Below are 27,643 nucleotides of genomic sequence, written 5' to 3'. Positions count from 1 at the left end.
GACGCACAGGGCGAAGGGCGCCTCTTCTCCCAGCCAGGCCCCCAGAGGCCTCGGGGGGGCTGCGCTCTGGAGTCACGGCAGCCTTGCTCTGTGTGCCTCCCCTGCGAAATGGGGACCAAGGGGTTCCCGGCAACCAGGGCTCCTGGGAGGGTTAAATGAACTAACGCCTGTAAAGTGCTTAGCGCGGGGCCAGGACAGCGTAAACCCATGTGATTTTAACGCTCGTGATGATAAAGAGGTCTTCGTGGCTCAGGCACGCAAGAACATGCGCTGCTGCCCGTGTGCTGTGGACCCTGTGGGCTGGAAGGTAGTCAAAAGCCACGCCTGCTTCCCGGGGAGGCCAGGCAGCTGCGTCAGGAAGCGGCTTCAGGGGAGCACGTGTGCCTCTGCAGACGACTGCACTTCAGCTGCCAGTGTGGACGCCGTAGGGGCCAGGAGAAGCCCCCCCAGGACCCTACGCTGGGGACCGTCCATCTTTTACTGTCTTCCCTAGGGAGCAGGGGCCCTGGCCGCCAGTGGGCGGGGGAATGGGTTCAAGGCCATGGCTCCTGTGCGTTGTTCTCTTTCTTGCCTCCAACTTCCGCTTTTACTTCTTAGATCCCGGGCAGTGTCTGGTCCCCACGTGCTGGGGACACCTGGGCAGGGCCTTCCCGTCATGCGGAGGGACCCCATCATTGCTGTTGTTCCCCGATGGGCGTTTGTGATGGGCCTTGGTCTCCAACACGGTGCCGGCTGGACAGCAGGCTCGAGCGCGGCCACAGGCCCGGCCATGTCTCAGGGGGCCCTCCAGGTGGGCACGTCCTGAGGTCCTCGGGGTGGGGGAAGGTGGGAGGCTTGCATAGTCGCAAACCGTTTATTTTTGTTTGCAGCTAGTTGGTCCGTCTCTCAAGCCTCTCTCTTTATTACACTATTTTATTTAAAAATAACAAGAAGTCGGGCTTCCCTGGTGGCGCGGTGGTTGAGAGTCCACCTGCCGATGCAGGGGACGCAGGTTCGTGCCCCGGTCTGGGAAGATCCCACATGCCGCGGAGCGGCTGGGCCCGTGAGCCATGGCCGCTGAGCCTGCGCGTCTGGAGCCTGTGCTCCACAACGGGAGAGGCCAGAACAGTGAGAGGCCCGCGTAGCACAAAAATAAAATAAAATAAAATAAAATAAAAATAAAAATAACAAGAAGTTACAGAAATAGTGCAGAGAGCCATGTATTCTTCACCCAGCTTCCTCCGATGACGTTACTTTATGTGCCCACTGTCAGAACCAGGGAAGTGACGTCAAGCCTCTTCTGCAGGGAATCCTGCATTTGGGTTAAAGCTGGTGCTCGGGTCCAGGCTGCCCTGTCTGCCTTGTTTGGTCAACATCCTCTAAGTGCATCTACGTCATTCCCCCTGGAAGGGAGAGGAACCAGCGCCCTCCCACCCCAGACCCTCACCAGAAATCCTCCTCTGCCCTCCCCAAGCCACCAAAATGCCGTCCCCGGGTTGCTTCATTGTCTTGGCCAAAGCCTCTGGAACTAGGGGCCTTGCGTCGGGTCATCTTCCTTCTGCATCTACAGAGAGCAGCGGTCTCACCTTCCCAGGACCTCCCAGATCCTCCCAGGTCCTCCCCTGCTCCTGGAAGCAGCAGCCGCTCCCTCCTGCCTCTCCTAAGCCTGTTGGTGGGGGTGGGGGGAGGTGGCGCATCACCACCAGCGAGGCGGATTGCGGTCCAGCTCAGGACTTGCTGGGTGGGCTCTGACTTCTGTTCCTGCAGCTGGGCTGCTGCCAGGCCCCCAGGACCCAAGGCAGAATGGCCGGATGAGGTCACAGCTCTGTGGGAAGAAGGGGATCCTGTTTGGGGTCGGGTGACTCAGAGCGCGGCAAGGCGTCACCGAGGTCAGCTTGCCTGTGCTCACGCTAGTTGTTGAGGAGGGAAGGGACAGTCAGTGCCCTGCCCCACCTTGGTCGAGTCAGCGGGGTGCCAGGCCCTCCACACATGTTATCACACTACATCATCACAGCCACTTGGAGACGGAGACGTGTGGCCTTTATCCTCCAGTGTTGCTGACGGGCAGGTGACACTAGAACAGGGAGGGACGCCACACGGCACTGAGGGTTCGCACGTGGGCTGGGCTGGGCCCAGTCCAAGGCTGTGCACCTTCCCCTGCAATGAGCCTCACGCTGGCGCTGGGCTGCAGGGCAGAGCAGATAGGGGATGGGGCCCAGCCCTCAAAACATCATGCTTGAGCTCACGCCTTCTGCTGGAAAATCAGATGTAATCAAATCAGCAACCTAGTCTGGAGACATCCTGGAAGGCTTCCTGGAGGAGGTGGCAGCTACGCCGGCCCAGGAGGTGGAAAGATGCAGGGCTCTGGGCCAGGGGAGAAAGGAGGATGGGCACAGAGGTGGTCAGATGAGCCTATGGTGGTGAGTAGGTAGGTCTGACCATTCATTGATTTATTTACTTAACAAGCTTCTCCCTGAGTATTTCATGGTACAGAATAGCACCTCACCTACACTGCTGCACACAGGATTTCTCATAAATATCACTAAACAACTACTGCCCGAACCACCAGCTGCAGAATGGTATTTCACAGAGAGAGCCCCTGCCGACTCTAGTCCCTACCCACCCCCCCGAATCTAGCGCTTACTGTAACCCTATTTGCACCCACACTTTAAACGCAATCCTAACTCTATCCTTAACCCTAAACCTCACACTAACTCTAACTTTAGTCCTAACTCTAATCCTAGACCCCACCCCTCGCTCACCATGGACCCACCACGCTCATTGCATCTCTGCTTCAGCTCTGGGAGCCGGCAGCGTCGTCCCTGTGTCACAGATCAGGATGCTGAGCCCCTGAGAGGTTAAGCCTGGGAGCACACGGCTCGTACACTGTGGGGCCAGGATTCAGACGACCCTTCGGGCGCCAGGAGCATGGTCGGCCCCTTGTGAAGTCCTCCAGGCTCTGCAGAGGAGCCTGGAGCCAGGGGTGGGGGGCCCGGGCACTGAATCAGGAGGAAGGGTCTGGCAGGTGGGGGGAGCCAGGCTCTCTGCTCTGCAGAAGACTCTTCTGGTGGAACGCGTCTGGTGACGTCAACAGCTTTGACAAGTACTTTCTTGGCCCACTGGGAGTGAGAACCTCCAGGGAGGCTGCCGGAGCATGTGGGGATCCCCCCCAGCTTGGAATATCAAGGAGGGCTTCGAGGAGCAGGGGGAGAGGGTGGGTGAGGCTCCTGGGGTGGCGGCACTGAGCCAGGTGGGTTGGCAACCGTTGCCAGCAGCCCTGGTGTCTGCCGGCTGGCTCTGGGATTGACCGAGGCCCGACTTTGGAGAGCCAGCGCCTGCCGCGCAACTTTCTGAGCCTAAGGGATTCCCTTAGGAGTCCTCTGCAGAGGATGCATCTGGGGTGAAGGCGTCCAGTGCTGAGCCTGGCAGCCTTCCCGGGGGAGTGGGGAGTGGGCTGTCCATCCAGCTTGTGGGTCAGCAGGAAGCCCCCTCCTCTTTTGCTCGGGCTGGGGAGAACTCCGCAGGGGGCGGTTCTAGAAAGAGCCATGGTCTTGGCCTCAGGCCGACCTGTCTGGTCCCAGCTCTGCTGTCTCTCAAGTGCACCTCTGGGGTGGCCACTGCCCTCCTCCCACCTCAGCTTCTAATCTGGGATGTGGGAACGACGATGCCCATTTACAGGGCTGTTGAGGGAACAAAATGATGGGGAGATGTGCATCGTTCTCTCCTGGGCCCCTGTGTGCAAGCCCTTGGGGAAGAGCCCTGTGCTTCTGCAGGGGCAGGGGTCCGTGCCCTCCCCTGCGTCGTGATTCGTAGCCATGTCTGCGTGGCGGAGGGGGGGCGCTCCCTCAGTTTTTCGTCACCTGGTCCAACACCTCGCTGCCCCGGAGGGAGCAGGGCTGCTCCAGGGCCCAGGCAGCCTGCTCATTTAGGAAGGGATTTCTCAGTGGTCTTCACTGGGGGAGCGTAAGCAGACAGTTATTGAGCGCCAACTGCATGCTTTCATCGGGGTCTAGTCTTTGTCTGCCACGTGTGCCAGCAGCACCGGCATGAAATGGGCATCGTTCTCATGTTTTGAGGTCAGGAGGGAGAAGGACTGTGGCCAGACATGACGGCCTCGTTCATCAGAGGTGACAGGCGCAGGAGTGGCCCTGCGGCCCGTAGTGACACACACACACGCACACGCACACCTATGCACGACAGGCATGCACACCCCTGATGTGTGCAGATGGAAGAGGTGATAGGCCAACGGTTCCAAGGGTTGCAGATAGTAAAAGGTCCCCGGTGAAAACCTCCCCCCCTCCTGCCACCCCCCCCTTCCAAAGGCCACCACGTTAAAAAGTTTCTTATATTCCCTTCCAGCGTGTCGTCATGCATCCTCAAGCGGAAATGAATATCGATCCTTATTCCCCACCCCCACTTTTTTAATTGAGGTAAAATTCAAGTAACATAAAAGCCACCGTTTTAACCGTTTTGAAGTGTACAATTCAGTGGCTTTGCCTCTCCTGTTTTTAACACAAAAGTGACACTGTGCTGTTCCCTGCCCCCCTCCCCGCCTCCTCTCACTGAGCTCACCATCCTGGGGCCATTTCTGCCTTGTCCGTGGGGCATCTTTGCTCTTGGACGGCTGCACGGTGTTCCCATGGGCAGCTGTGCCCTGGCGAGTGGGCGGGGCCTGTGGGTGGAGCTGCACGGTGTTTCTGGTCTCCAGCTGTTATAAACAGTATCGCGGGCCATAACTTTGGACATCCCTCAGTTCATGGGCACAAGGACATCTACAGAAGAGCTCCCTGGAGTGGAATTGCCGGGCCACGGGGTAGATGGGCTGTGATTCTGTTGGCTGTTGGGTCCCAGGGACCTGGAAAGAGGCTCCACTGTGAGCGAGTTCGGTTCCTGCCCCCCCTGCCTCCGGCTCTTTCCCTTGTCCTGGTCCAGCCTTTCCCTCCCTGGACTGGCATCCTTCTAAGTGCAGGTAGTGAGGACACCGGGGCCAGCCGGCGCTTGTCTGGTAGGACGTCTTCATCCTCAAGACGTGGGCCCAGGAGCAGCTCTGCTGTTGGGCGGGGAATCTGCCGAGTCCTGCGCCATCCCCCAGGGCAGAGTAGGACACTGGGCTCAGAGAGGCCAAGGGACATGGTGACACGAGGCGGGCCTCAGGCTCTGACAGTGGGTACGTAAGGCAGGGAGGTGCCCGCGGGCCTCACACCAGGCCAGCCAGCAAGCTGCCAACCCCAGACGTGCCCTGCCTGGGCCAAGGCTGCAGCCCCTTCTCCAGGAGGGATTTTGCACAGGAGGGTGGTCACCCGACGTCCACCAATTGTAGATCAGCCTCCTTGCCCAACGCAGGGTGGGCAGACGCAGGTCTCTCATGAAGCCGGTCCGGTTCCCAATTCACTGTGAACATTTGCGTGATTTCTCTTTTCAGGCAACGATATGAAAATCTCCCCTCCTGGTCATCAGCCCGTTCCCCTGGGAGGGTGCTTTACAGTTTTCTTTTCTTTTTTTTTTGTAAATAACTTTTATTTTTAAAAATAGGAATCTAGTGAAGTGGTTACCTGATTACGACCAGGTGTGAATCTTCTTTATTTAGTCTTTTTTTTTCAGTTACATGTATACATCTATCTATTCTTTTTCAAATGCTTTTCCCATTTAGTTGTTACATAATATTGAGCAGAGTCCCCTGTGCTCTACAGTAGGTCCTTGTTGGTTATCCATTTTAAATATAGCAGTGCGTACATGTCAGTCCCAAACTCCCTAACTATCCCTCCCTCCCACCCTTCCCCCTGGTAACCATAAGTTCCTTTTCTAAATCTGTGAGTTTGTTTCTGTTTTGTAAATAAGCTCACTTGTATAATTTCTTTTAGATTCCGCACATAAGCAATATCATACGATACTTCTCTTTCTCTGTCTGACTTACTTCACTCAGTATGACAACCTCCAGGTCCATCCATGTCCTGCAAATGGCATTACTGCACTCTTTTTCATGGCTGAGTAGTATTCCATTGTATACATGTACCACATCTTTATCCAGTCCTCTGCTGATGGCCATTTAGCTTGCTTCCATTGCCTTGGCTACTGTAAACGAGCGCTTTACAGTTTTTACAGTCCTTCGACATCTGTCCGTTCTCCGATGCACCGTCACCTTTCAACGAGGTTAGGGTGGATAGAGCAGGGGCTTTTGTTCCCATTTTTTAGATGAGTAAACTGAGGCTCAAGGGAACAGAGAATCTGCCCAACCGGTGGGGCATGACCAGCAGTGGGACAGATGAAACAAGCCGGGGCCTTCTTTATCGTGAGGGTCCCCCTGCTGGGGCCCAGGAAGGCCCCCACGGCCTCTCTGAGACTCTCATCTTCTTTGGAACAGGGTGTAAGATGGCATGGCTGGATCAGGCCTCCACAAAGGCTCCCCTGGGGGCGGGGGGTATGCCTTTAGCTTACAGCTCGGTACAGAAAGCATCCCTTTGTGTGTGGGTGTGATCCGCAGTCCCCCCATCATATCATACGTAAATATCCCCACGTGTGGTTGGCCTCCCACACTTTCTATACGTGAACACATCTTTACAGAGAGTGAAAAACATACCTACACCTGGGCAGTGCTCTTCCGAGCGTCCCGGCAGCGCATGTGCAGAGGCAACGTCATTACCGATGGGCCCTGGGTCCTTGGCCACTTTCTTCTCTGTGGATCTGCGTGCCTGGCATGTTGAGAGAGTAGACTGTTTGCTGAATGAATACTCGAAGTCACCATAAAAAAATCTTATTTTCTGTCTTCTTTTTTGATCCCTGTTTTCTCTTCCTAATGTTTGATTCCTGATTTGTTGTACTTGTTCCCACATCCAAGGCCCACCACGTGTTGATACAAGTCGTTATGATCTCGGGGTCATTGTTTTATCTCTCTGTTCCTCAGTTTGTTCATCTGTGTAATGGAATAGTTGGTGCATGTAAGGTGTGGAGTGGGTGGTGTATAAGCATTTGCTGTCGTCACTGGAGGTTTCGGTGAAAGACCCTGACCTCCTTCCCACCCTCAGCATCTCTCCTATAGGGGGCAGTGCATCACAAGTACAGAGAGCCAGGAGTGGGCTTCTGCCAGAGGACGTATCTACCAGGTGAGCCTGGGCTGGATACTTCCCCTTTCTGGCCTCAGTCCTCAGGTGGGCTCCTAAACCCACAAGATGGTTCCAAGATGATGGAATGTCATACACATTCCAGAGTCAACTTCCACACCTGGGCAAGTGGACAGGTGGCATGGGCGTGGGGAAAGGCCACACCAGGAGATGGTCTTGGCTTTTTGGAGCCAGTTTTCAACTGATTAATTCACTCAACAGCGGGAGGGAGATAGTGCAGAGGGGCAGAGAAGTGCTCTACATACAGATATCAGCATATGCAAAGGCCCTGGGGTGACTGAAAGTCATGGCAGTGAGTGCATGCCTGAGGGTAGAGTGTGTTTCCTGCCAGGTCAGCAGCGTGAGAATGGAGAAGACAGGGCCCTCCTGAGTGATATGAGGAGACCCAGCTTCTCATGTCGGTGAGCAGATGGGGATCCAGGCCTGGGGAGGTGAGGACCTGCACTGCAGCCTCTCAAATATTAAAGCACAGATTCTGAGTCAGCAGGTCTGGGGAGGGGCTCACCCAGATTCTGCACTTCTAGGATCTGCTGGGGAGCCAGTGTGGCTGGTGCAGACCCCACCGTGAGTAGCGAGGCCCCAGCCTAGTCCACCCCATGGCTGGCTCTGTCTGCTTGGCCTGGAGGACATCAGGGATGCAGGGGGGCCTCCTGCGGCCTCCCGGGCCAACTCTAAGTTGTCCCTCTTTCTGGCGGAAGTTGATTGCAGAGTTCACAATTAGCCCTGAGTTCTTGCTGCCCTCCCTCTCTCTCTCTTTTTTTTGCAACGTGCTTATTGATTGACAGGAGAATTGAGCCTGAGTGTTTGTTATTGTTTTCTGATGATTCTTGACCTCTTGGAAGGCCCGCAAGTGTAAGGAGGCTTGAAAGTCTGTCAGAAGGCTCAGGGCCCGAAGCTGGAGGTGACCTGGATGTTTCTCATTCTGAGATGGGCACGTCTTGGGTGGCAGCGCTGAGCGCTCCTAATGGCAAACTTGGTGAAGATGAAGCTTGGTGAAACCCATGCCAGTGCCGGGGTTAGACCAGCTCACAGCTCAGCGCTCTGCCCCTCAGAGCCAGTGCCTCGAGCCATCACCGCCTTGCTGACTCCGACCCAGATGGGTACCGACCGAGAGGAAGAGGCTCCAGCAGCTTTCCATCAGTGGTGATGTTCTTGTAAATCCAACCCCAGGATTCCGGAAATAACTGACCTGGAAACGTGCCGGGGGGCCGCTCAGGGGGCGGGGCCTTAGCCCTGGCGTCTGTGTTGTGATTTCTGGTATAAGCTCGTGTGCATAGACATCCCCCTCCCAGCAGCCTCATGAGGTCCTACGTGAATCAGCTCCATGTCACAGATGAGGAAACCGGGGCTCAGAGGGTTTAACTGACTGGTCAGGTGGTCCAGCTGCACTGCCCCCTCCTCATTTTATTCTCGTGCATCTGAGAAGCGGTGGCAGGAGCGCCAGCGAGACCTGATGGAGAAAATATAAACGGCACAGTGGATGCTGTTTCCAGGTGGGACTGGCCTCCATCGGCCCTGGGCACCGAGACTCCCCCACACCAGCCTCCCCTCAGAGCAAGAGATCCCTTCATGACACATCAGGGTCCTCGGCTGGTGGGCGGGGCTTCCTCCACCTACTGGGCTGTTACCGTAAGCCCCTTTCAGGCGCTTTGAGACACAGGCCCGGCGCCCTGTTGCAAGGTGAATATAAGAGGCTCACCGGACAGAAGAGAGACGAGCACATCGAATGACTCACTGCTGGGTTTGGAATTGAACTGTGGAGTGGGGGCCGGAGACAGGCTGGTGGTGATGGAGCTGGGGGTCTCTCCATGAGCTGATCATGGACGCCAGGGTTTCCTTTCCTTCTTAGAGAGAGAGCCCTTGGCCACCCACAGTGAGGGAGCAGGCTGGCCCGGGCCCTGGATTAACGTGAGGGGCCGTGGGTGCGTGGCTGGGCTCTGGACCGGGATCTCTGGGGACCAGCGTCTGTGCCCACTGAGCCCCTTTCTCTCTCTGAACCTCACTCTCTCCACTTCTAGAGTGAGGCACTGGAGGAAACTGTCCCGGGTTCCCATGGGCTCTGGTGTTTAATCTGATGCCCATGTGGGCCTCCTTCCAGCCCCTGACTTGACCTGCCCTCCTTGCTTCCCTGACTAGGGATACAGGGCTCAGCAGGCTTGGTAGAACTGGGCGTCCAGTAGACACGTTCTCTCCAGGGCATGGGGAGGGCTGGAGGGGCACTGAACTTGGGAACGTCAGAGGAGCGGGCAGCTGCCTGGGGACCAGCTACGTTGCTCACAGGGTCCCTTGCGTCATGAAAACCTAGGGCCCCTGTTCAAGCTTTTTAAGAATTTCAAGACGTGACAGCAGAGAATTAAACCAAGCGCAGGGCCTCCTGAACGCAGGCCCGAACATCTGCACAGGTCGGTGCCTGCCCACCGGCCCGGCTGCCGGGGACACTCTCCCTGGGTGAGGGGGTTGGGGGATCTCACGCCCACTAGGCTTGCTGAGCTTCCTGCCCTGAGGGTCGGGCTGGGCATTGCTGTGAGCGAGCCTCAGGGCTCAAGAACAGGGCGTGCTCTGCACCCTCGGGTGGCGTCTGCTGGGGTCAGAGGAGGGGCGGTCCAGGCAGACGGGCTCTGGAGGGAACCCAGACATCGGGGTAGTGGGGTTGGCTGGCTTGGCCTGAAGGACAGATTCTGGTTCCTCTCGTCATCAGCTTCTGTCCGGGGATATTCATTCCTTTACTCATTCATTCACTCACTCAACAAACCTTGGTGAACTTTTGCTCTGAGCTAAGCTCCGGGAATTTCGGGGGGATCAAAGGGCCACTAACCCTAGCCTCTGCCTTCACAGAGTTTCTGGCCCAGCGGCCTCAGGAACAGGCAGGTTTGGGGAAAGTCCAGAGAGGTTGGCTCCTCCGGGGTCACGGCTTGGTCTCTCGGGGCGGAGGGCTGCCAGCTGGACCTTGGTGAAGGCGGACATCACGGAGAAGCCGGGGGATGGAAACAGAGCCAGTGAAAGCCCTGGATTGGCCACAAGAGGCCCTGGTTCTGTCGTGTATGATGTCAGATGAGCGAGTTGTCAGCTCTGTGACTCGGTTTCCTCATCAGTAAAATGGGAACAATAGCAGCGACCCCTCCCTGGGGGGCCGAGTGGGGATCCGATGATAAACGCGCTGAGCTGGCACCGCGTAAGCCCCCAGCACCCCCAGCATGAGCCTGTCCCCCCCCAGGGCCCAGAGGACCGGAAGGCAGAAAGCAGGACACGGGGGTGATGCGGGATAGTGTGGTGATAGTGGTGCTGTGGCCTGTCCTCCCGCGGGCAGGGGCAGCTCACAATCCTTGTCTTCTCCTTGGATTTCCTACCGTCCTGAGACCCCAGTGGGCTCAGGCGGCCCCTCGGGCGGGGAGGAGACCCTTGGCAACGGCCCGAACACAGAAGCCCCAACTCACATTCCGGATTTTTCTCCCGCCCAGATCAAAGCGCCCCAGAGCTGCAGTAACACACCAGCTGCTGGAAAAATAGCTCCTGGGATATTTCATTTCCAAACCCACTAGCTGAGGGCCCCAGAAGGCATGTCATACATTTTAGTTCTTTGAAATGACGTTGAATAGACGTCTCTTTGAAACGACGTTGAATAGACGGAACATGGGTTTAGCCTGGCAGTTGAGCTCTGAAGTCCCATAGTTTCCGCGTCCAGGAAGCAGGCATCCCGCTCGTCTGCCTCCTGGATGAGTCAGTTTTGGCGCAGTACTTAAGCTTTCTCTGCTGTAGTTGCTTCATCTGTCAAATGGGGACCATAACACGGTGGCCCCCTAGGATTGCCGGGGGTAGAGTTGATGTGGGTGAACCGCGTGCCCTGGTGCCCACACGTCGGTGACAAAGCTGGCATGGGCGAGTGTTAAGGTGTGTGTGGGTCCCTTCCCAGGTGCTGCTGACAACTTTATCCCCATCCTCCCAGGAGATGCTGGGTATTATTTCCTCATTGTAGATCCAGAAACCGAGGTGCCTGGAGCTTGAAGGTTCTGCCCCCAAAGCAGAGGGGTCCTTCCCGCTGCCAACTGCAGAGTCAGGGGTGCCGGCTGCGGCTGCCCTGCTCTCTCCATCCCCCAGGCTGACCAGCTGGGCAGCTCCTTGCGTCAGCCCCGAGCAGGCACGACTCGGGTCCTGGTCTCGGGACCCCAGACTCTCCTCAGGCTTAGCAGGTCAGGGTGGTGCTAGGAGAGCGAGTCCGTCCCCCTGCACGAAGAGGGATGGTGCCCTCTTGACAGAAGAGGGTGGCTTGTGAATGGATGCCCAGGGCATCACCTCTGCCTGGCTTCGTTGCCTTATTTATCGTCACTTTGGGAAATGCCGCCTCCTGTTTCTTCCCGTGAGCGGTTTGAGTGCTCATGATACAGCAGGCGCTATGCCCAGTGCTGTGGCATAAAACAAGACACAGTCCCCTCCCTAAAGGGCTCATTACCCAGTGTTGGTAACAGACCCCGTGAGCTGTGCTGGGGCAGCGGGAAGCGCAGGGTCTGAAGGATTTTGGAGGGGACATTGAATCCAGGGGAGGGGCCTGGGGGACTTCCTGGAGGCGGTGTCAATTGGCCTGAGATCTGAAAGCTGAGTAGCATTTAACCAAGGCATTAGAGGTGGTGGGGGGAAGAGGGTCTCAAGATGAGAAACAGCTTGTGCAAAGGCCAGGAATGGCTGGAGCTTAGGATGAAGGGGGTGGGCATGAGTGGGGAATGTCACCCAGAAGGGAGTGGGAGGGGGAACCCCTTGGTGATCGTCCACAGTGGCAGAACTAGTCCACACGGGCAGAAGTTACCGGGAGACTGGGCTCAGCCCACACAGGGGCCCGGGCACCACGGTAGGGGCTGAGCCCCCCACCCCTCCGGGCATGCGAGCAGAGCCCAGATGGCAGGTGCTCGAGAAGGCTGCGGGGGTGAGGATTTCACCCTGGATGGGGCTGGATTAAACAGACTTTGAGGTCCCTTCCAGCTGTCATACTCCCGCTTCTTGAAATCCCCTCTGGGAACAGCAAGAGTATAAAATATAAATCAATAGGTTAAAAATACGCTTGTCTCCTGCGCGTCCAGGGCCTGTCATTCTGCTGCCTTCCCCCAATCTTCAGAGGATTCCTGCTTGACTAGGGCAGCCCGAGAGCGCGGCAGGAGAAAATAGCTTTGTTCCCCAGCAAGGCAGGCTGGTCGCGCCTCCAGTGACGAGACCTCTGGTTCTTTTTTTTTTTTTTTTTTTTTTAATCATCGCTGCCTCTAAAACGCACACTGGCCTGTTTCACTTGACATCCCTTCCTTATATCTTCCCTGCTTTAATCACCAGTGAAAGAAAGACCAGCTAAACTGCTGCAGCGGCTTCGCCCCCAAAGACGGAGAGCAGAGAAAGTCCTGCTCGTGAGAAGGAACCAAACTTGGGGATGGCCAGTGTGGTGACCCTAAATTATCCAGGCCAGTGGCACCGCTGGGACCCAGGGGCTGTTCCCACTTTACCTCCCGGGGTTCCCATGGCAACGGGAATGCTGGGAGCAGCTAATAGGGTCTGGCAGTGAGTGAAATGAAATGTGATGTCCAGGAAAATGCAGTGGCTCGTGAAGTCATGGGGGAGGGGGCTCTTTTGCTGCCCGGCAGGTGAATGAAGCCTCGTTTCCTTGTGATCGTTACATTTTTGAGGGGAGGGTTTTGGGGTGCTCTTACACACGTTGATTTTCATTTTTATAAAGAGTTGCATTTCCTGCACAGGTATGAAATGAAGATGTCTTGTTAAGTAGGGCCCAGTGTGTGCGGTGAATAGTTCAGCACCAATAAAAAGTGTGTGTGCCGTCGATGATTTATGGGCCCCTCCAGCCGTCCCAGCTGTCCTCGCCCACCTTCCCAGCCCGCCGTCGCTGGCTCTGTCATCAGCCGCCTCTCCGGGGAACGTAATGACACCATGTACTTCCGGGGATGCCCTTGTCTTGCGTGCTGGCCAGCTTCTGGTCATTCTCGAAGGCGCTGGTGGGGACTCAGCCCCTCTTTGGAAGCCTTGCCCCATGCGTTCTGTGCCCACCAGGACCACCACCTCAGCATCCCTTGGACCACAGTTTGAGACCGTCCAGGCCCGAGCTGGAGTGATTCCCGCCGAGTGGCAGCTACTGGGTGGACCTCACAGGACGGGGATGTTCCCCAAATCATTCTGCGGAGCAGAAACCAGCGCCGGGTCTGAGTGCTCTGGGGCAAGGTGGCCGGGACTCCGGGGTCAACTAGAGAGGCCCGGGCAGCTGACACTGGAGACACCCCAAATCCTGGGTGGGGGAAGTGTTATATTATATCCCCCGTTCAGAACCTTGAAATCCACTGATTTCTGCATTTGTCTTTGTTGCCGCCACAGGTGATCTTAATCCTGACGAAGTATTACCATGCAGACATGGGGAAGGTTCTGGAAAGTTCTCTGTGGCGGTAAGTCAGCCCGAGGGTGGGCCTTTTCTCCTCCCATACCTGCGCGTCTCCCAGGCCGGGGTCTGAGATCCGAAGGCCCGGCTGGAGCAGCCCCCATTGGCTGGCGGCCTCTCGACTTTTCTTTGGCTAGAAAACGCATACAGAAGTTGAAACTATTAAAGTGTTTCGTCAGTGACACAGACAGGGCTGGAGAACAGCCAGCCATTCAGAAGGCTTCTTTGCTTTCTTTCCTTTCTGTCTGTGTTCTTCTCCCCTCGCTTTTTTTCCTCCCCCAGGGGAAGGGGGTTTGCATTGTGAATTCAGGTCAGTGCGCAATCTCCTCTGCTTCTGCTCTGAGCTTCCGACACGGCTCCTGGAGTCCCCCAAACACACCGATTATCCTCACCGTCTGGGTGTCTTTCTTTCTTCCTGGCTCAGCCCAGAGAGCTTGGTAAATAAATAACGCCCCTGGCCAACGACGGGTACTATCTCTTTATATGTGAAATGTGAATTCAGCCCCAGAATTAGGCAGCCTCTTTGATGTTTTAAATGAGGTGGGAGAGAAGGAGGCCTTGAGAAGCTATTTGGGTTATGATTATCTTTGTATTTACGTCTGCTCACCCAGGAAGGGGAAGGAAGTCTCCCAGCATCTTGGGCTGTGGTTTCAAAGCTTCTCTCGGGCAAGGATGCTGTGTCCGCCGGGCCCCGTGCGCCATTCCCATGTTGTCTGGGTGTTGAACCGTGTTGCTTTCCAAGATGTGTTTCTTGAGTAATAATTAATTGGTTTTTAAATTTGAAATCCATTAAAAACGCCGAAAGCTGCTGATCAGGACTCCTGATTTATGTGCAACCACCTTGAGTTGATTTATTTTTGACTTTTGGCTTTACTTTCAGTGAAGGCGCGCCATGATTCATTGTTGGTTCTTACTGAGGGAATTCCGTAATGCTTTGGCCAGTTGCCGAAATGACCCTTGAGTTGGGTGCTTTCTTTGCTAGATGAGGAACAGTGTTGCCCTGGACCAGCCGGCTTGGTCGCCCTGGTGCTGATGTGGGGTCTGGGGAGCCGTGTGTTTTCCTTCCCTTTTCCAACAGAAGCACCTTTCCTAGCCTGCCCCTCTCAGCTGTGGATTTGCCTCCCAAACTCACCTGCCTGCTTTCCAATTCCATCGCCGGCCTCAGGACAAGCAGTCTGCGACAGATGTTTTCCTGCTGCGACCCCCGACTTCTTTATGTGTTGGTACTGTTCTGATCTCGTGCCTTGAAGCAACTCGCCCACCAAGGAGGTTGCTTTCAAAAATGCCCCTCCAGGGTCCGATAAGGCCGTTCATTGTTTGGGAGGAGAGCGGGAAGTGGTGAGAGCATTAAAGTTCCAGTGACATCTCATCGGCTGCCCTTTGAAGATTCACATTTGAGGACTGGTTTCAGGGCCAGTCTCCGTGGGAAGGGCCGGCCCCTGGAGGGCTCCCTCCTGCCAGGTGGATGGTCCAAGGACAGGTCCCCTTGGCTGCAAAGTGGAGAGAGGCACTTGTCTTCTCTTCCTCCAAGCGGAATTCCTCGACTAAGGAACGCATTCCCCAACTCCTGCCTGTCTGTCAGCCCAGATCTTCATGAACGTTCGCTAACCCACCCTGAGTGTGGGTACCAGCTTCCCTCTGCTCTCGCAGCATCTCAGCACCGCTGGGGACGGAGAAAGTGAGGTTATCGGAAATGTTGCTTTGGGTAGTCAAGGGGCCTTCCTGGGGTAACGTGTGCTGATTCAGACAGAGTTGCTGGGTGTAGTTAAAATTTGCTGCGAGGCCTAGTCGGGGTAGCATGGCGGGTGGAACAGACCTTGGCCAGCCCCACAGCATGTGGACCAGACCTCCAGACTCAGAAATCTTCAGAAGCAGGTAGGGAAACCAGGATGTTAACGACCAGGGTTCTTGGCCTCCTTAATCAATAGAAATTGATCAGCGGCCAGACAAGAAATTCAGGCAAGGCTTTACTGGGGCCCCTGCTGCAGCAGGGGGGAGCGAAAACAAACAACAGGTTCCCTTGCTCATTCCCTGAGGGCGGCGAGCTGGTTCCTTATATGGGGTGAGGGGAGGGGCAGGTCCCGGAGAAGGGGCAGCTTAAGTGGTTTGACCACCCCTTCCGTGGGGTTGAGTGCAGGGGGGCAGGGGGCATGCTCAGGACCCTGCTTTTGCTCCCCACACCCTGTTTTTGCTGCTGGCTCTTCAGAAGTGGCAGTTGGGTTTTTTGTCTGTTTGTATCCGTGTTGTCCATAATTTGCCCCAACTGCACGGGTGCTCGCAGTTATTTTTAGTCGCTTGTAGTTTCTTTGTATTTTGTTGCTCCAGGAGATGTTTGTCCAGGTGCAAGGGCTGCAGCAAAGGGTCCCAGGTGCCAGCCTGTCTCAAGGAGGCCAAACCACTCACCTCAGAGCTGCTCCACAGGGGCCTCTTTTTCTTCCCGAGAGCCTCAGTCTCCTTGTCTGTAAAATGGGGATAAAATATCCCTGGATGGGAGGTTGTGCGGCTGAAGGAGATTACCTGTGAATCGTCCCCAGGACAGCACACCCTCTAAAGTCAGTTTTAATCCAAAGCAAATTAACAGATGTTAATTTTCCACATTCCTTTCTCATTACTGTCTCTAGACTCAGACATTTTCTCTCCTTTATTAAAAATACATGCAGAAGCATCAGTCATTTCAAGAAAGTTCACCCACATCCCCGCGCGTGGGGCCCAATTACTTTCTTTGTTTATCTCATCCCTCTTATGCTGAGATAGTTGTACAGTGAGACGTAGATAGAATAAAGTTGTGAACCTTCTTTCTTTCGCACGTACAAGATGTTTCCCGTTTTTCCATGTTGTGCCACGGGCTGCGTCATGCCTTATGGCCCCGCACTCGCCCCTTGCATCGATTCATTCTAGTACTTATAGCCCTGCTGCTGCCGTACGCAGTTTCAGCATGGCGCCTTCCTTTCCGTTTTGTTCCCTGGGACGCGTCTTTACTGAGCAGATTTACGGTGGCATGCTCAAGTACCAAATTCTTTTTCAGGAGGAAAGCAACTCTCCACCTGGGGCAGTGCCCTGCCTCCTGGCCGGCTTCAGGCTGACAGCTTCTCTGAAACTTGCTAACCTACCGGCCCAAAGGGACTGCAGTGTCGTTTTCCTTCGCGTGCCTGTGATTCCTAGCGAGGGTGGGCAGTTTCTGTGTTTAATCGCATGTTCTCTTGTGAGCGTCGTCTACTCATGTCCCCTCTATTTTGAGACTTGTGCGAGTTTGTTTGGAAGGGGGAAGAATGGCATCGGTCATTTCTTGGGATGCCACCGCCCTCTGTCTGCTGTTTAGGGTGCACGTGGAGGGAGGTTAAGGGTGTCAGTGCCTGGCAACACGTATTCAATGGGGTTATTAAAGACACACTTATTGAACGCGCACCCAGCCTCCCAAGAATTCTCCCGTGTAATTGCAATAAATACATTTTTAATGACAGGTGTGGTATTTACGTTCTGGAAATGGCTCTCCGAAGTCTAAGCTGAATGCATTTTTAATTGTCCTGCATTTCATGGGCCGCTTGTCAGGAGTGTCTCTCCCTGGCTGGCTTCAATGGTCTAGCACTCTGCCCCTTCCTTCTGAGTGGGTGCTGTTCAGCCTCCGGGCCCCTTTGCATCAGTGCAGGCGTGGGTGGGAGGGAGGGAGCCCCGCACCACTGAGAAAGCTGCTGGTTGGCCTCAGGGGTTGGACGAGAACAGAGCTGGTCCACCTCCCCTCCTGGAGCCTCCTGAGGCGAATGGTAACTAGAGGAGCCGGCTGACCCTGCCCTGGCCTGCATGCCCAGTCTGTGCAAATGTCCTAGGGCTGCTGGGACAAATGACTGAACACTGGGGGCTTACAGTGAGAAGAATTTGTTCTCTCACAGTCCTACAGGCCAGAAGTCTGAAATCGAGATGCGGGCAGGGCCGGGCTCCCGCTGGAGGCTCTGGAGAAGGAGCCTTGCTGCCTCTTCCAGCTCCTGGTGGCGCCCCTAGTGGCCGGATCTCTCCCATCTCTGCCTCCATCTTCACCTGGCCTCCCCCCAACACCGCGTGTGTCTCTCCTCTGTGCGTTCCTTATAAGGACACTTGTCTTTGGATTTGCGACACACCCAGGTAATCCAGGGTGATCTCATCTCCAGATCTCTAACTTAATTGCATCTGCAAAGGCCTCTTTTCCAAATAAGGTCGCACACAGTCTCTGGGGGTTAGGATGAGGACAGATCTTTCTGGTGCTACCGTTCAGCCCAGTACACAGTCCATCGCCAAGCTCCGGGATCACACATGGATCTATTTGCCTCGATGGCTCCTGCACCTGTCCCTGTCCTCTGTCCCCTCAGCCACCCTTCCCTCTGCATCCTCAGGGGATCCCAGCTCACCTCACTGCCTCCACCCCCCGCCCCTCTCCTTGCAAGGCCTCAGGGACTTGACATGCACACATGCACACACGCCCACGTCCTGTCCTGCTTCCTTGCCCTGGTAGCCCCCGTGGCCAACACCCGTGCATCGCCACCAGTCCCCATCCAAGTCCGGGCGGGGGGATTTCAGTGGGCAGAGCCAGGAGCTGCGGCGGCAAGTACAGAAGAACAAGGATGCTCGTGGCACGTCTAAAGGCCTCGCTTGCAAGTTGTGTCTCCTCCTGATAGAACTGTAACGATTTGAAGATCAGGATAAATAGTCTTAGAAATCTGAAAATTAAAACGAAATGATCTGTACGTGTCCCCCTGTGTTCGTGCACCCCGTCTTGCAGGAGGACGTCAGAGGTTCTTCCCGTGGTTCAGGGCTCTCTGCTAGGTGCCGAGGGAGTTCAGGCAGAGTGGGTGACGGACAGGAACTGAGGGGGCTCCAGGAGGCTGGCCTTTCAGTGTGAAAACGGGGACCCACTGTTTTTCCATGATTGCCCCTTCCCTCCCTGCGAGGAGCCTTCTTAGACATTTTCCTCCCAATCCCTCATCTGCCCATCACTGTATTTCTGTTTAAGTTTTATGTGGAATATGTGCTTTGTACATGAACGGTAAGAATCTTCACACCCCTCAAGAACCAATTTGTACCCCCTTGGGGGCGATATCGTCCCCAGTTGAAAAATCCATCTCCCAAAGCAGGGCTTCTCCCACTTTCAGGGGCGTGTGAATCACCTGGGGTCTGGCTGAAATTCAGACTCTGATTCCCAGGTCTGGGCGGGGCCTGACGCGCCGCGTTTTTAACAAGTTTCAGGTGACACTGAGCTTGCTGGGCTGCTAGGCAAACCCTGAGCAGTGCTGGGCAGTGTTCACGGCTCGCATGACTTGGTCTGGGCAACCGCAGGGCCGAGTTTCAAGAGCCCAGATTGCCGCTGGCCAACGCGGGCTGGGGTCCTGAGAGGCTCATTTTGTGTCTCCGAAGCTGGATCCCAAATGGCCAGTGAGACTCGGCTGCCTCATAAATGCTGCTAACAAGGTAAACGCAAGCCCTCGAGAGCTGAGCAACGGCCAGTGGGTAGACGGTGGGCCCTTAGCGGGAGGTATGTAAAAGTCACCGAAAAAGCTCTTAAAAACTACCACCGCTCAGGCCCTGCCTTGGAAGATGTGGACGCAGTGTGGGGACGTCTCAGAAGTGCCCCAGGGGAGAACAGCCCCAGGAAGGGCTGGTCCAGAGCAGTGCACCTCAGACTTCCCTGGTCTGCATTTCTGACAGGCTCCTGGATGTGCCCAGGCCGCTGGTCCAGGGACCACGCGTTGAGTAGCCAGGGGCTGGGCTGGCTGGGAGCGGGGCTTAGCATCCTGCCGGCTTCCCAGGGCTCTTGGACTGGCATCCATGTCACATCCCCCGCAGAGATGCTGAGCCCCTGACTCCTATCCCATCCCCCACCCCGACTCCTCCACTCCCCCCCCCCCCTTATTCCTCCGTCTCCAGCCACCTGGCCTGCTGGCTGAAACTTGACCGTGCAAGGGCCTGTCCCTTCTGCGGCAGCTGGCACAGCGTACGCTTGGCGCTGACGCTCGGGTACTGCCTCCTTGTGGACATTCAGTCTCAGCATAAACCTCGTTTCCTCAGAAAAGCCACCCCACTGCTCAGCGTAAAGCAGTCCCCAGGCATTCCTTGTCTCATCGCTCCTTGAGTGTAGGGGTTCCTGCGTGTATAGTTTGTCTCTCCGTGCTCCCCACTCCCTCCTCCACCTGCCTGGCAGAACATACACGGATTGAGGATGGAGACCTGTGGGGTCCACTTGACGGTCTCCCGATGCCTAGAACCTAGATCAGATCTGGCGCGGAAGGTGATGTTGGGCGCTGGGTGGATGGATGGATGGATGCATATACAGATGGGTGGACAGATGCAGGGGTAGATGTACTGATAAACATACGACTGAGAGGATGGAGGGATGGATGGACAGATGAAGGAATGGATGGAAGTGTGGAGATGCGGTCCTTGGGAAACACCGCCAGGACCTACAAGACCCTTCGCATCTATGAGGCCCTCCCTGCAGGTGGTGTAGGAGCTAGAAGCAGAGAGTCGGCCCCGATACCGTCAGACAGAACAAGAGGGGCTGGGAGCGTTCTGAGCCAGAGAGGAAGTGGACCTCGGCCCACCTTCCCTCTGCCGTGATGCAGCCCCTGGTCCACGGCCCCGTTCACGCTGTGCCTGGACGGTGTGAAGGCGTGCCGGCCCTGCCCTTCTACCCGCGCCTGTGACCTTGGGCAGGACCTTCAGCCGGGGCAACCTTGGGAATACCCATGGGGCGGGTCTCAGGTTTTCTCTGAGTGACTTGGTGGAACTCCCACCCTTTTATTGGGGTGGGGGGAGGGCGATTCTCTCCCGCCGTCCTCACTTTAATCATGAAATCTTTAACATGCACAGAAAGCGCGGAATGTGGTGTGCCGGCTTCCCTGGGTACCTACGTGCCAGAGACAGCTACGTGCTCACCCAATAATCCAAGCTTCTCCTCCCTTCCCTGGTCTCCCCTGTGGTTATTTGGGGGTCATCTGATTTGTTTGAGCCAGTGGATGGTAAGCAGGAATAATATGGGTTAAGTCACTGGAATTGAGGGCTTCAGCTGTTACCGCAGCAGAGACTAGTCTAGCCCAGTACCGGTTCCCTAGCTGTGATAGATGTTAATTCTTTTTTCTTTCCGGGACCTCCAGCTCTTAAAGAAACACACCGCTCGAGATTCTGATGCAGCCCAGCTCTCTCCTCCCTCCTTCCACCTCCCCCATGCCCCGCCATCCCCATCCCGGAAGTAACCCTGCCTGGATCGTCCCCACGGGGGCATCATGTGTTAAGTACGCAAGTACGAGTCTGTCCACAATCAATATGGTTTACTGTGTTTTAAAAATTAATGTAAATGGCATCGTGCTGCCTTCAGAAGTGTGACTGATGCTCCCGCTGAGTAATGGTAATTTATCCCTGTAGGCCACGTACGCTGGTTGAGCTAAGCCTTCCCCTGCTGTGGGAACGCCAGGATTTTTATCCCCCGGATTTAGCTGTTCTCATCAGGGCTGCAGAGACTATCTGTCCACGTCTCCACCTTCCTTCTTCTCTTCCTTTGTCAATCTGTTTGCAGAGTGATTCCAGCCCCACGTCTCTGGAATCAGCAGACTTTGTATGCCTGCATTCAAGCAGATGTGAGAGCGTAGTTCAATATTATTTTATTTTGCAGTTGCATGATTTTTCATGGGATTGAACATGCTGTCCTTTGTTTATTGACTATTCAAGTCTCCTCCTCTGGGACTTAACCTGTTCATATCTCGTGCCCATCTATTGCTTAATTTTTTCTTCAACCCTGCCTCTCCACTGTGAATAACACAAGTCCTCTCCAGGACCCTTAATTTTAAGACGGGTGTCCTCCAACTGTGTCCTGAGCTCCTACTATGTGCCATTCATTCTTTCCCAACACCTTCTAAGAATGTTTCCTCCTAAGAGTGTTCCTCTATAATACACGATTCTTAGAAGTGCGATTCTTAGAAGAGTATTTCTGTAGGCTGGTGTCCTTTTCAGCCGCAGTGACAATGATGCTGTGTAACAAGTCGCCCCGAACTCGGTGGCAAACACCGGGAACTTCTCTCCCCCGGGGCAACTGTGATTTGGTTGCCTTAGGCTGGGGTGGCCGGGCAGCTGCACCTGAGCTGCAGGTTGGTGGTCCTGGCTCTGCTACATCTGCATTTGTGCTGGGAGCCCAGCTGACTGGCCAAAGGCCATCAGGACCCGTTCTTCCCATGCACAACACGGGAGCAAGAGAGTCAAGCCCTCCCCACCCCCCAAGAACATATAAGGCTTCTGTTCCCTCACATTTGCTAAATTGCATTAGCCAGTGCAAGTCACAGGTCAAACCCAACACCAGTGGGGGAGGGGAGGGGAGTGAAGTGAATGTTTGCTGAATGACACTCAAAAGTATCACAGGTGGTCATAGGTGTTTCCAGAAAATACATGTTTTGTGGTCATATAAGTCAGGTAGTAAACTTACTTAGGTGGAAGAAAACCCATCAGGGTCCTTTGCAGTAGGATGTACTGGAGTCTCTAACACACCAATGGGCGTCGTACATCTCCAGGAGAAGGTCATGTGGCATTTCTCCATCCCAACTGATTCCATGAGCTTTCATTTTAAAAAAAATTTTAGTTTATTTTAATTTAATTTTTATTTGCATCAATCACTTGTTTAAATTTTGTTTTATTTAGACACTTTAATTTTTACGTATTATTTTATTTTTGTTCCTCAGAGCATTTCCTGGGGTTGGTTTTCCACAGGAACAAGCTTTGGGAAGCTCTGCTGTATAGACTTTATATTCCAGACGAGCTGGCCTTTGAGATTTCCAGACCACTTCTGTTTACCTGTAATGTTACTGTGTTTTGATACCATTTCATTTCAAACCAGATTTGGTTCTGCGGTCCCGGGGTATCTCCCTCTCTCTCCATTTTTTTTAACGTAGAGAATTGTAGGGTTATGTGTTGAGGATGCAGAGTCTGGGGAATTTGAGCCGTCAAACCACAGCTAGACGATGACCTCTTTTTTCTTTTTAAAGATTTTTTTTTTTTGATGTGGACCATTTTTAAAGTCTTTATTGAATTTGTTCCAACATTGCTTCTGTTTTATGTTTTGGTGTTTTGGCTGCAAGGCATGTGGGATCTTAGCTTCCCGACCAAGGATAGAACCCACACCCCTTGCACTGGAAGGCAGAGTCTTAACCACTGGACCGCCAGGGAAGTCCCCAGACGATGGCCTCTTGACATTCACTGACGTGAAGAAGCCTCAAGGTCCTTTTCTGCGGAGGCAGATGATGGCCTGGGGGTGGGGACGTCTGCCCAGCTGGGCTGTCCTGAGGGTGAGGTGGGCAGAGCCAGGCCGTGTGCAGAGCGTTCCAGAAGCCCATGGGCAGCCTCGGTCATCACAGCCTGTGTCTTAGGGGCCCCGAATGTCTGGGCAAAGAGCTGTTGTGCTGTTAGGGTCCTTACAGGTAGACAGTGCTGAGTGTTCGTGAGGGACTTTAAACAGAGGACAAGCCTTACCCTCTGTGGCCCGGAAGAGCGGGGCTTATTTTAGAGAGAAAGTCTTAGACAGTAGGCTGACGGCAGGTGCTGGGAGTCCTTTGTGGTCTGGGTGGCTGCGTGGTCAGTGTCCCCAGACAGATCCGGTTTCCATTCTGGCTCTGTGCCTTCCCTCCCCGGGCGTCGTCTATATCACAGACCTCGCGGTGGCCGTGAGCGTGACAACACGTCCTGCGTGCGCGACGCTTGGCCCCTAGGAGGTGTCAGCGGGCAGCTTCCTGCCTCGGCCTCTTCCCCTGAAGTGTCCGGCTGGCTTTCCACCCGCCGTGTTCCGCCCCTGGGCCAGTCTCTCTCTGTGTGTGCTTGAGTATCACCATGGAGATCTGAGTTTGACTTAAACAAGACTCAGAGCAGATAGGAATCGAGGGAGGTGCTGACTTGAAAACTTCCAGGATTTGAGTGTATTCAATAAATAATGCAATTGGAATCAACAGTTGGATGAGGTCAGCCTCCAAAGCCTCGAGGTGCCTGCAGAATACTCCGGGGCAGATCTGGGGTGGCCGGGAGGTCACAGGAAGTTTGAGGAAATCCCTCAGTCTCCCCAGCGCCCAGGCCTCTTCTTCCTGCATCTTGACCCCAGCACCTGGTCTTCCTCAGGTCCGGGATCCTCTGTCCCAGCTCCAACGACCCCCGCCGGTCACTAGAACTGACGACTGGCTTCTCTGCCGACTGGCTTTTCCTCCTCTTCTGCCTCTTTCCTCTCTTCCTCATCCCCCTGGCCTCCCTCCCCTCTTCTCTCCCATCCATCATCCATCCATCCATTGGTGCACCCATCCCCTATCTCTCCATCTGTGCACGTCCATCCACCCACGCATCCGTCATGGGTCCGCCCATCCTTCCGTCCAGCCTCTGTATTTGAGTAAGGTACGGTAATGCCCCCCAAGACTCATAGTTTAGTAGCGTTAACAGGTAAGCAAATGACCCATGGTTAGGCAGGTAATCCGCACTGTGATGGGGCTGAGAGAACCAGGGGAGCGCTGGACAGCCCCACTCTGTTGAGCAGAGGAAGTGGTAGTCAGGGAAGACTTCCTGGAAGAAGATTCATCCCAGGCCCTCGGGCACCACAGGCTCCCTGCTCTTGCGGGGCGGCTCTCCCTACTACACAGTGCCTTCCACGTTGCTGTGGCCACAGTGGCATCTCATGCGTGCTCCTCGTCACCTTCCCCGGCATCCAGCCCACCAAGCTCTGCCAGGTCCACATGCAACACATATCGAAACTCCTTCTGCACCCGAGGCTGCATCATAGGAGTGCAGCCCCTGGCCTTGGGAAGGTGATGGGAACATCTGGCCTCCTCTATCCCAGTCAGGCCCGAGTCCCAGCTTCCCGTGTGGTACCTACCTCTAGGGAGCCCCTGCCCACCTGGGCTCACCTGCGTGCCGTGTGCGTCTGTGGTTTCCTCTCTCCCTCTCCTACATCCTGCTCCCCCAACCCCATTCCTGAAGGCTGGAAAGGACTTCCTTGGGCTCTAGAAGAGTTCTCAGGGACAGAGCAGACGAGATCAGGAAGCATACAGGTTCCGGGTTCTTCAGGATGGCTCCGAGCAGCGTGCTGGTTCTGAATTTAGCTTTCTGATGGTTCGCAGGGGCGTCTGGTTTCTCTCGCAGCGATGATGACGGCGCGGCCCACGCAGGCGACCCTGTACGCGTTGAGCACACAGCACAGCTTCCCAACCCATACGACCGTCCCAGGCGCTTTTTTGAGAAATGGGAGACAGATGCTTAGCGGGGAGGGGCGGCCTATGAGTTTTGAGGTGATGCGCTGTTTCTCGGGCCTGCGTTTAGCTAAGAACCATCTCGTGGGTCCTCTTGGCACTGCAGCTTCTCCCTCTAGCGTTCTTCCCCCACCCTCACCTTCACTCCTCCAGCAGGGCAGCAGCCCGCACCACCCCCCGGGCTTCGGCAGCAGCCCCCTGAAGGACCCCTCTTGCTTTCCCTGTCTCCCCATCCCTCTGTGCCCAGGTTTCCCCTCCCCCTCTGTCCTTGCCAAGTCCCCCATCCCCACCCCCGCCCTGGCTGGGTCGGGCCCCTTCTCTGGGCTCTCCCAGACCCTATCCCACAGCCACCTCCCCATCTCTTCTGGGATCTGGGTTTCCTGTGGCTTCTGCACCTGGCAGAAACTCGCAACAGGGACGTGCCAAGGGACCCTATCCCACAGCCACCTCCCCGTCTCTTCTGGGATCTGGGTTTCCTGTGGCTTCTGCACCTGGCAGAAACTCGCAACAGGGACGTGCCCAGGGATTTACTGAGCTTGACTGAAAGCTACGGTGAATTCAGTGGTAACCACCTACCCTTTCCTCAAAATAGGACGCTGTATAATGCCATTAAACGTCTTAAAAGGTATTCTTGGTAAGGGTGTTGCTAAATTCCTCTCCAGAAAATTCTCCCTAAAAAAATCTCCTTTTTAAAAATAGTACATGATCATCACAGAAATTTTAGAAACAATAAATGAAGCATAAAAACAATTCCGTGGGCTTCCCTGGTGCTGCGGTGGTTGGGAGTCCGCCTGCTGATGCAGGGGACGCGGGTTCGTGCCCCGGTCCGGGAGGATCCCGCATGCCGCGGAGCGGCTGGGCCCGTGAGCCATGGCCGCTGAGCCTGCGCGTCCGGAGCCTGTGCTCCGCAACGGGAGAGGCCGCAGCAGTGAGAGGCCCACGTACCGCAAAAAAAAAAAAAAAAAAAAAAATTCCGTGTTAAGCCACTTTATGAGATTACAAATGTTAATGTTTAAGGTGAATATTCTCACCAGTCTTTTTTTTAAAAATTTTATTATTTATTTATTTTTGGCAGTGTTGGGTCTTCGTTGCTGCGCGCGGGCTTTCTCTAGTTGCGGCGAGCAGGGGCTACTCTTTGTTGCGGTGCGCAGGCTTCTCATTGCGGTGGCTTCTCTCATTGCGGAGCACGGGCTCTAGGTGTGTGGGCTTCAGTAGTTGTAGCACATGGGCTCAGTAGTTGTGGCTCGCGGGCTCTAGAGCGCAGGCTCAGTAGTTGTGACGCACGGGCTTAGTTGCTCCATGGCATGTGGGATCTTCCCGGACCAGGGCTCGAACCCATGTCCCCTGCATTGGCAGGCGGATTCTTAACCACTGCACCACCAGGGAAGTCCCCTCACCAGTCTTTTTAAGATGTAAATATATACATGTTTTATAAATTTTGAATCCCAATGTAATATTATGTATTAAACATTTTCTTACGCTCCCACATATTTTCAAAACCACTATTTTTAGTGACCATGTAATATACCCTCAGATGAAAGAGGTATTATTTATTTAGCCAAATTCTCATTTTTAGACATCTGCGTCATTTTCAGTTTTCACTAACGTAAGGATGTAAAGAAAGCTGTGTTCTTGGCCTGGTACGTACATTATTCCACGTTTCTGATTATTTTCTTAGGATGAATTGTAAGCGTGGCTTTCTTTCCTGCCTGTCGGATTACAGGGTACTGGGATTCCGCCGTATATTTGAGTGTTTGGAGAGTCTGTCCCTGAGGCTGTTACTGATTGTACTGGGAGCAGAGAAATTAAAGAGCCATTTAGGCAAGAGGAAATAAGATAAATGTGCCTTCTTTCCTGACGCAAATGTACCTCCAGCTAAAGGAAAGCTTCGGCAGCAAGGTGAGGTCCTCCCTATTGTCCTACAAATTCCACAGATGGGTGGAGGCCTCTGACCCTGACCACCCCAAGCCCTGGTCACTTACCAGTTGCTTCCCGAGGTCCTACAATGCGTCAGGAACTGCTTTGGCACCAAAGATGCAGAATCAACAGAGCACAGGCCCTTGCCATCCAGGATCTGGCCAACCGGTGGGAGAGCAGAGAATCCAAGATGGTGCCCTACAGTGTGTGCACTGGGAGGCACGGCTGAGCCTCAGGGGATGTGGTGCCCCAGGGCACAGGGTCCCATCCGAGGGACCTGGGGAGTGGGTTCTGAAGGCTGAATAGGAGTTCACTAGGCAGAAAAGGGCAGGTGAAGTGGGGGGCGGGGAGCAGGCAATCTAGGCAGTGGGGCCATGGTGCAGAGGCTGGGCAATGCCCAGGGGTTGGGAGAAACCCGTGGTAAAGAGCCAGGCTGGTGCACAGGATGAATTGTTTTTTTCTTGCTGCTGTAACAAATTACCACAAACGCAGTGGCTCAAAACAACACAAATCTATTATCATACAGTTCTGGAGGGCCAAGTCTGCTCTGGGTCTCGCTGGCTAAGATGAAGTGCGAAGAGGGCTGACTTCCTTACCGAGGCTTTAGGGGCAGCTCTGTCCCTTGCCTTTTCCAGCTTCTAGAGGCTGCCTGCCTTCCTTGGCTTGTGGTCGTTTCCTCTGTGTTGCCTCCCTCTGATCCTTCTTTTGTTTCCCCATCTCTTTCTCTAGCCACGGCTTGGAAAGTTTCTCCCTTTTAAGGACCCAGGGGATTCGATTAGGTTCTTTTGCATAAACCAAGATAACCTCGCCATCTCAAAGGTCTTCATTTACACATCAAAGTCCCTTTTGCCTACAAGGTAACACACAAGCTCCAGGCTTCAGGATGTGGACATGTTTGGAGATTCATTATTCTTTTGACCACACAGGGCATGAAGGCATCCACAGGTGATGGCCCTTAGGTTGTCTCAAGTGACCTGGTCACT

General features: G+C 54.7%; 1 protein-coding gene across 2 annotated transcripts in view; it reads left to right on the top strand.

Annotated features, from left to right (window-relative positions):
* Positions 1–27,643, top strand: part of SORCS2 (sortilin related VPS10 domain containing receptor 2) — a 484,396-nt gene that overhangs the window by 171,952 nt on the left and 284,801 nt on the right. For both annotated transcript variants that reach the window (XM_060298929.1, XM_060298930.1), the window contains exon 2: positions 13,455–13,522. In XM_060298929.1, the coding sequence (XP_060154912.1) occupies positions 13,455–13,522 (68 nt within the window). The remainder of the gene's footprint in view (positions 1–13,454; positions 13,523–27,643) is intronic.

Source organism: Globicephala melas, chromosome 5, assembly GCF_963455315.2.
Source record: "Globicephala melas chromosome 5, mGloMel1.2, whole genome shotgun sequence".
Classification (NCBI taxonomy): domain Eukaryota; kingdom Metazoa; phylum Chordata; class Mammalia; order Artiodactyla; family Delphinidae; genus Globicephala; species Globicephala melas.
The sequence above is the reverse complement of the archived record's forward strand: the minus strand, read 5'-3'. Positions and strand labels throughout refer to the sequence as shown.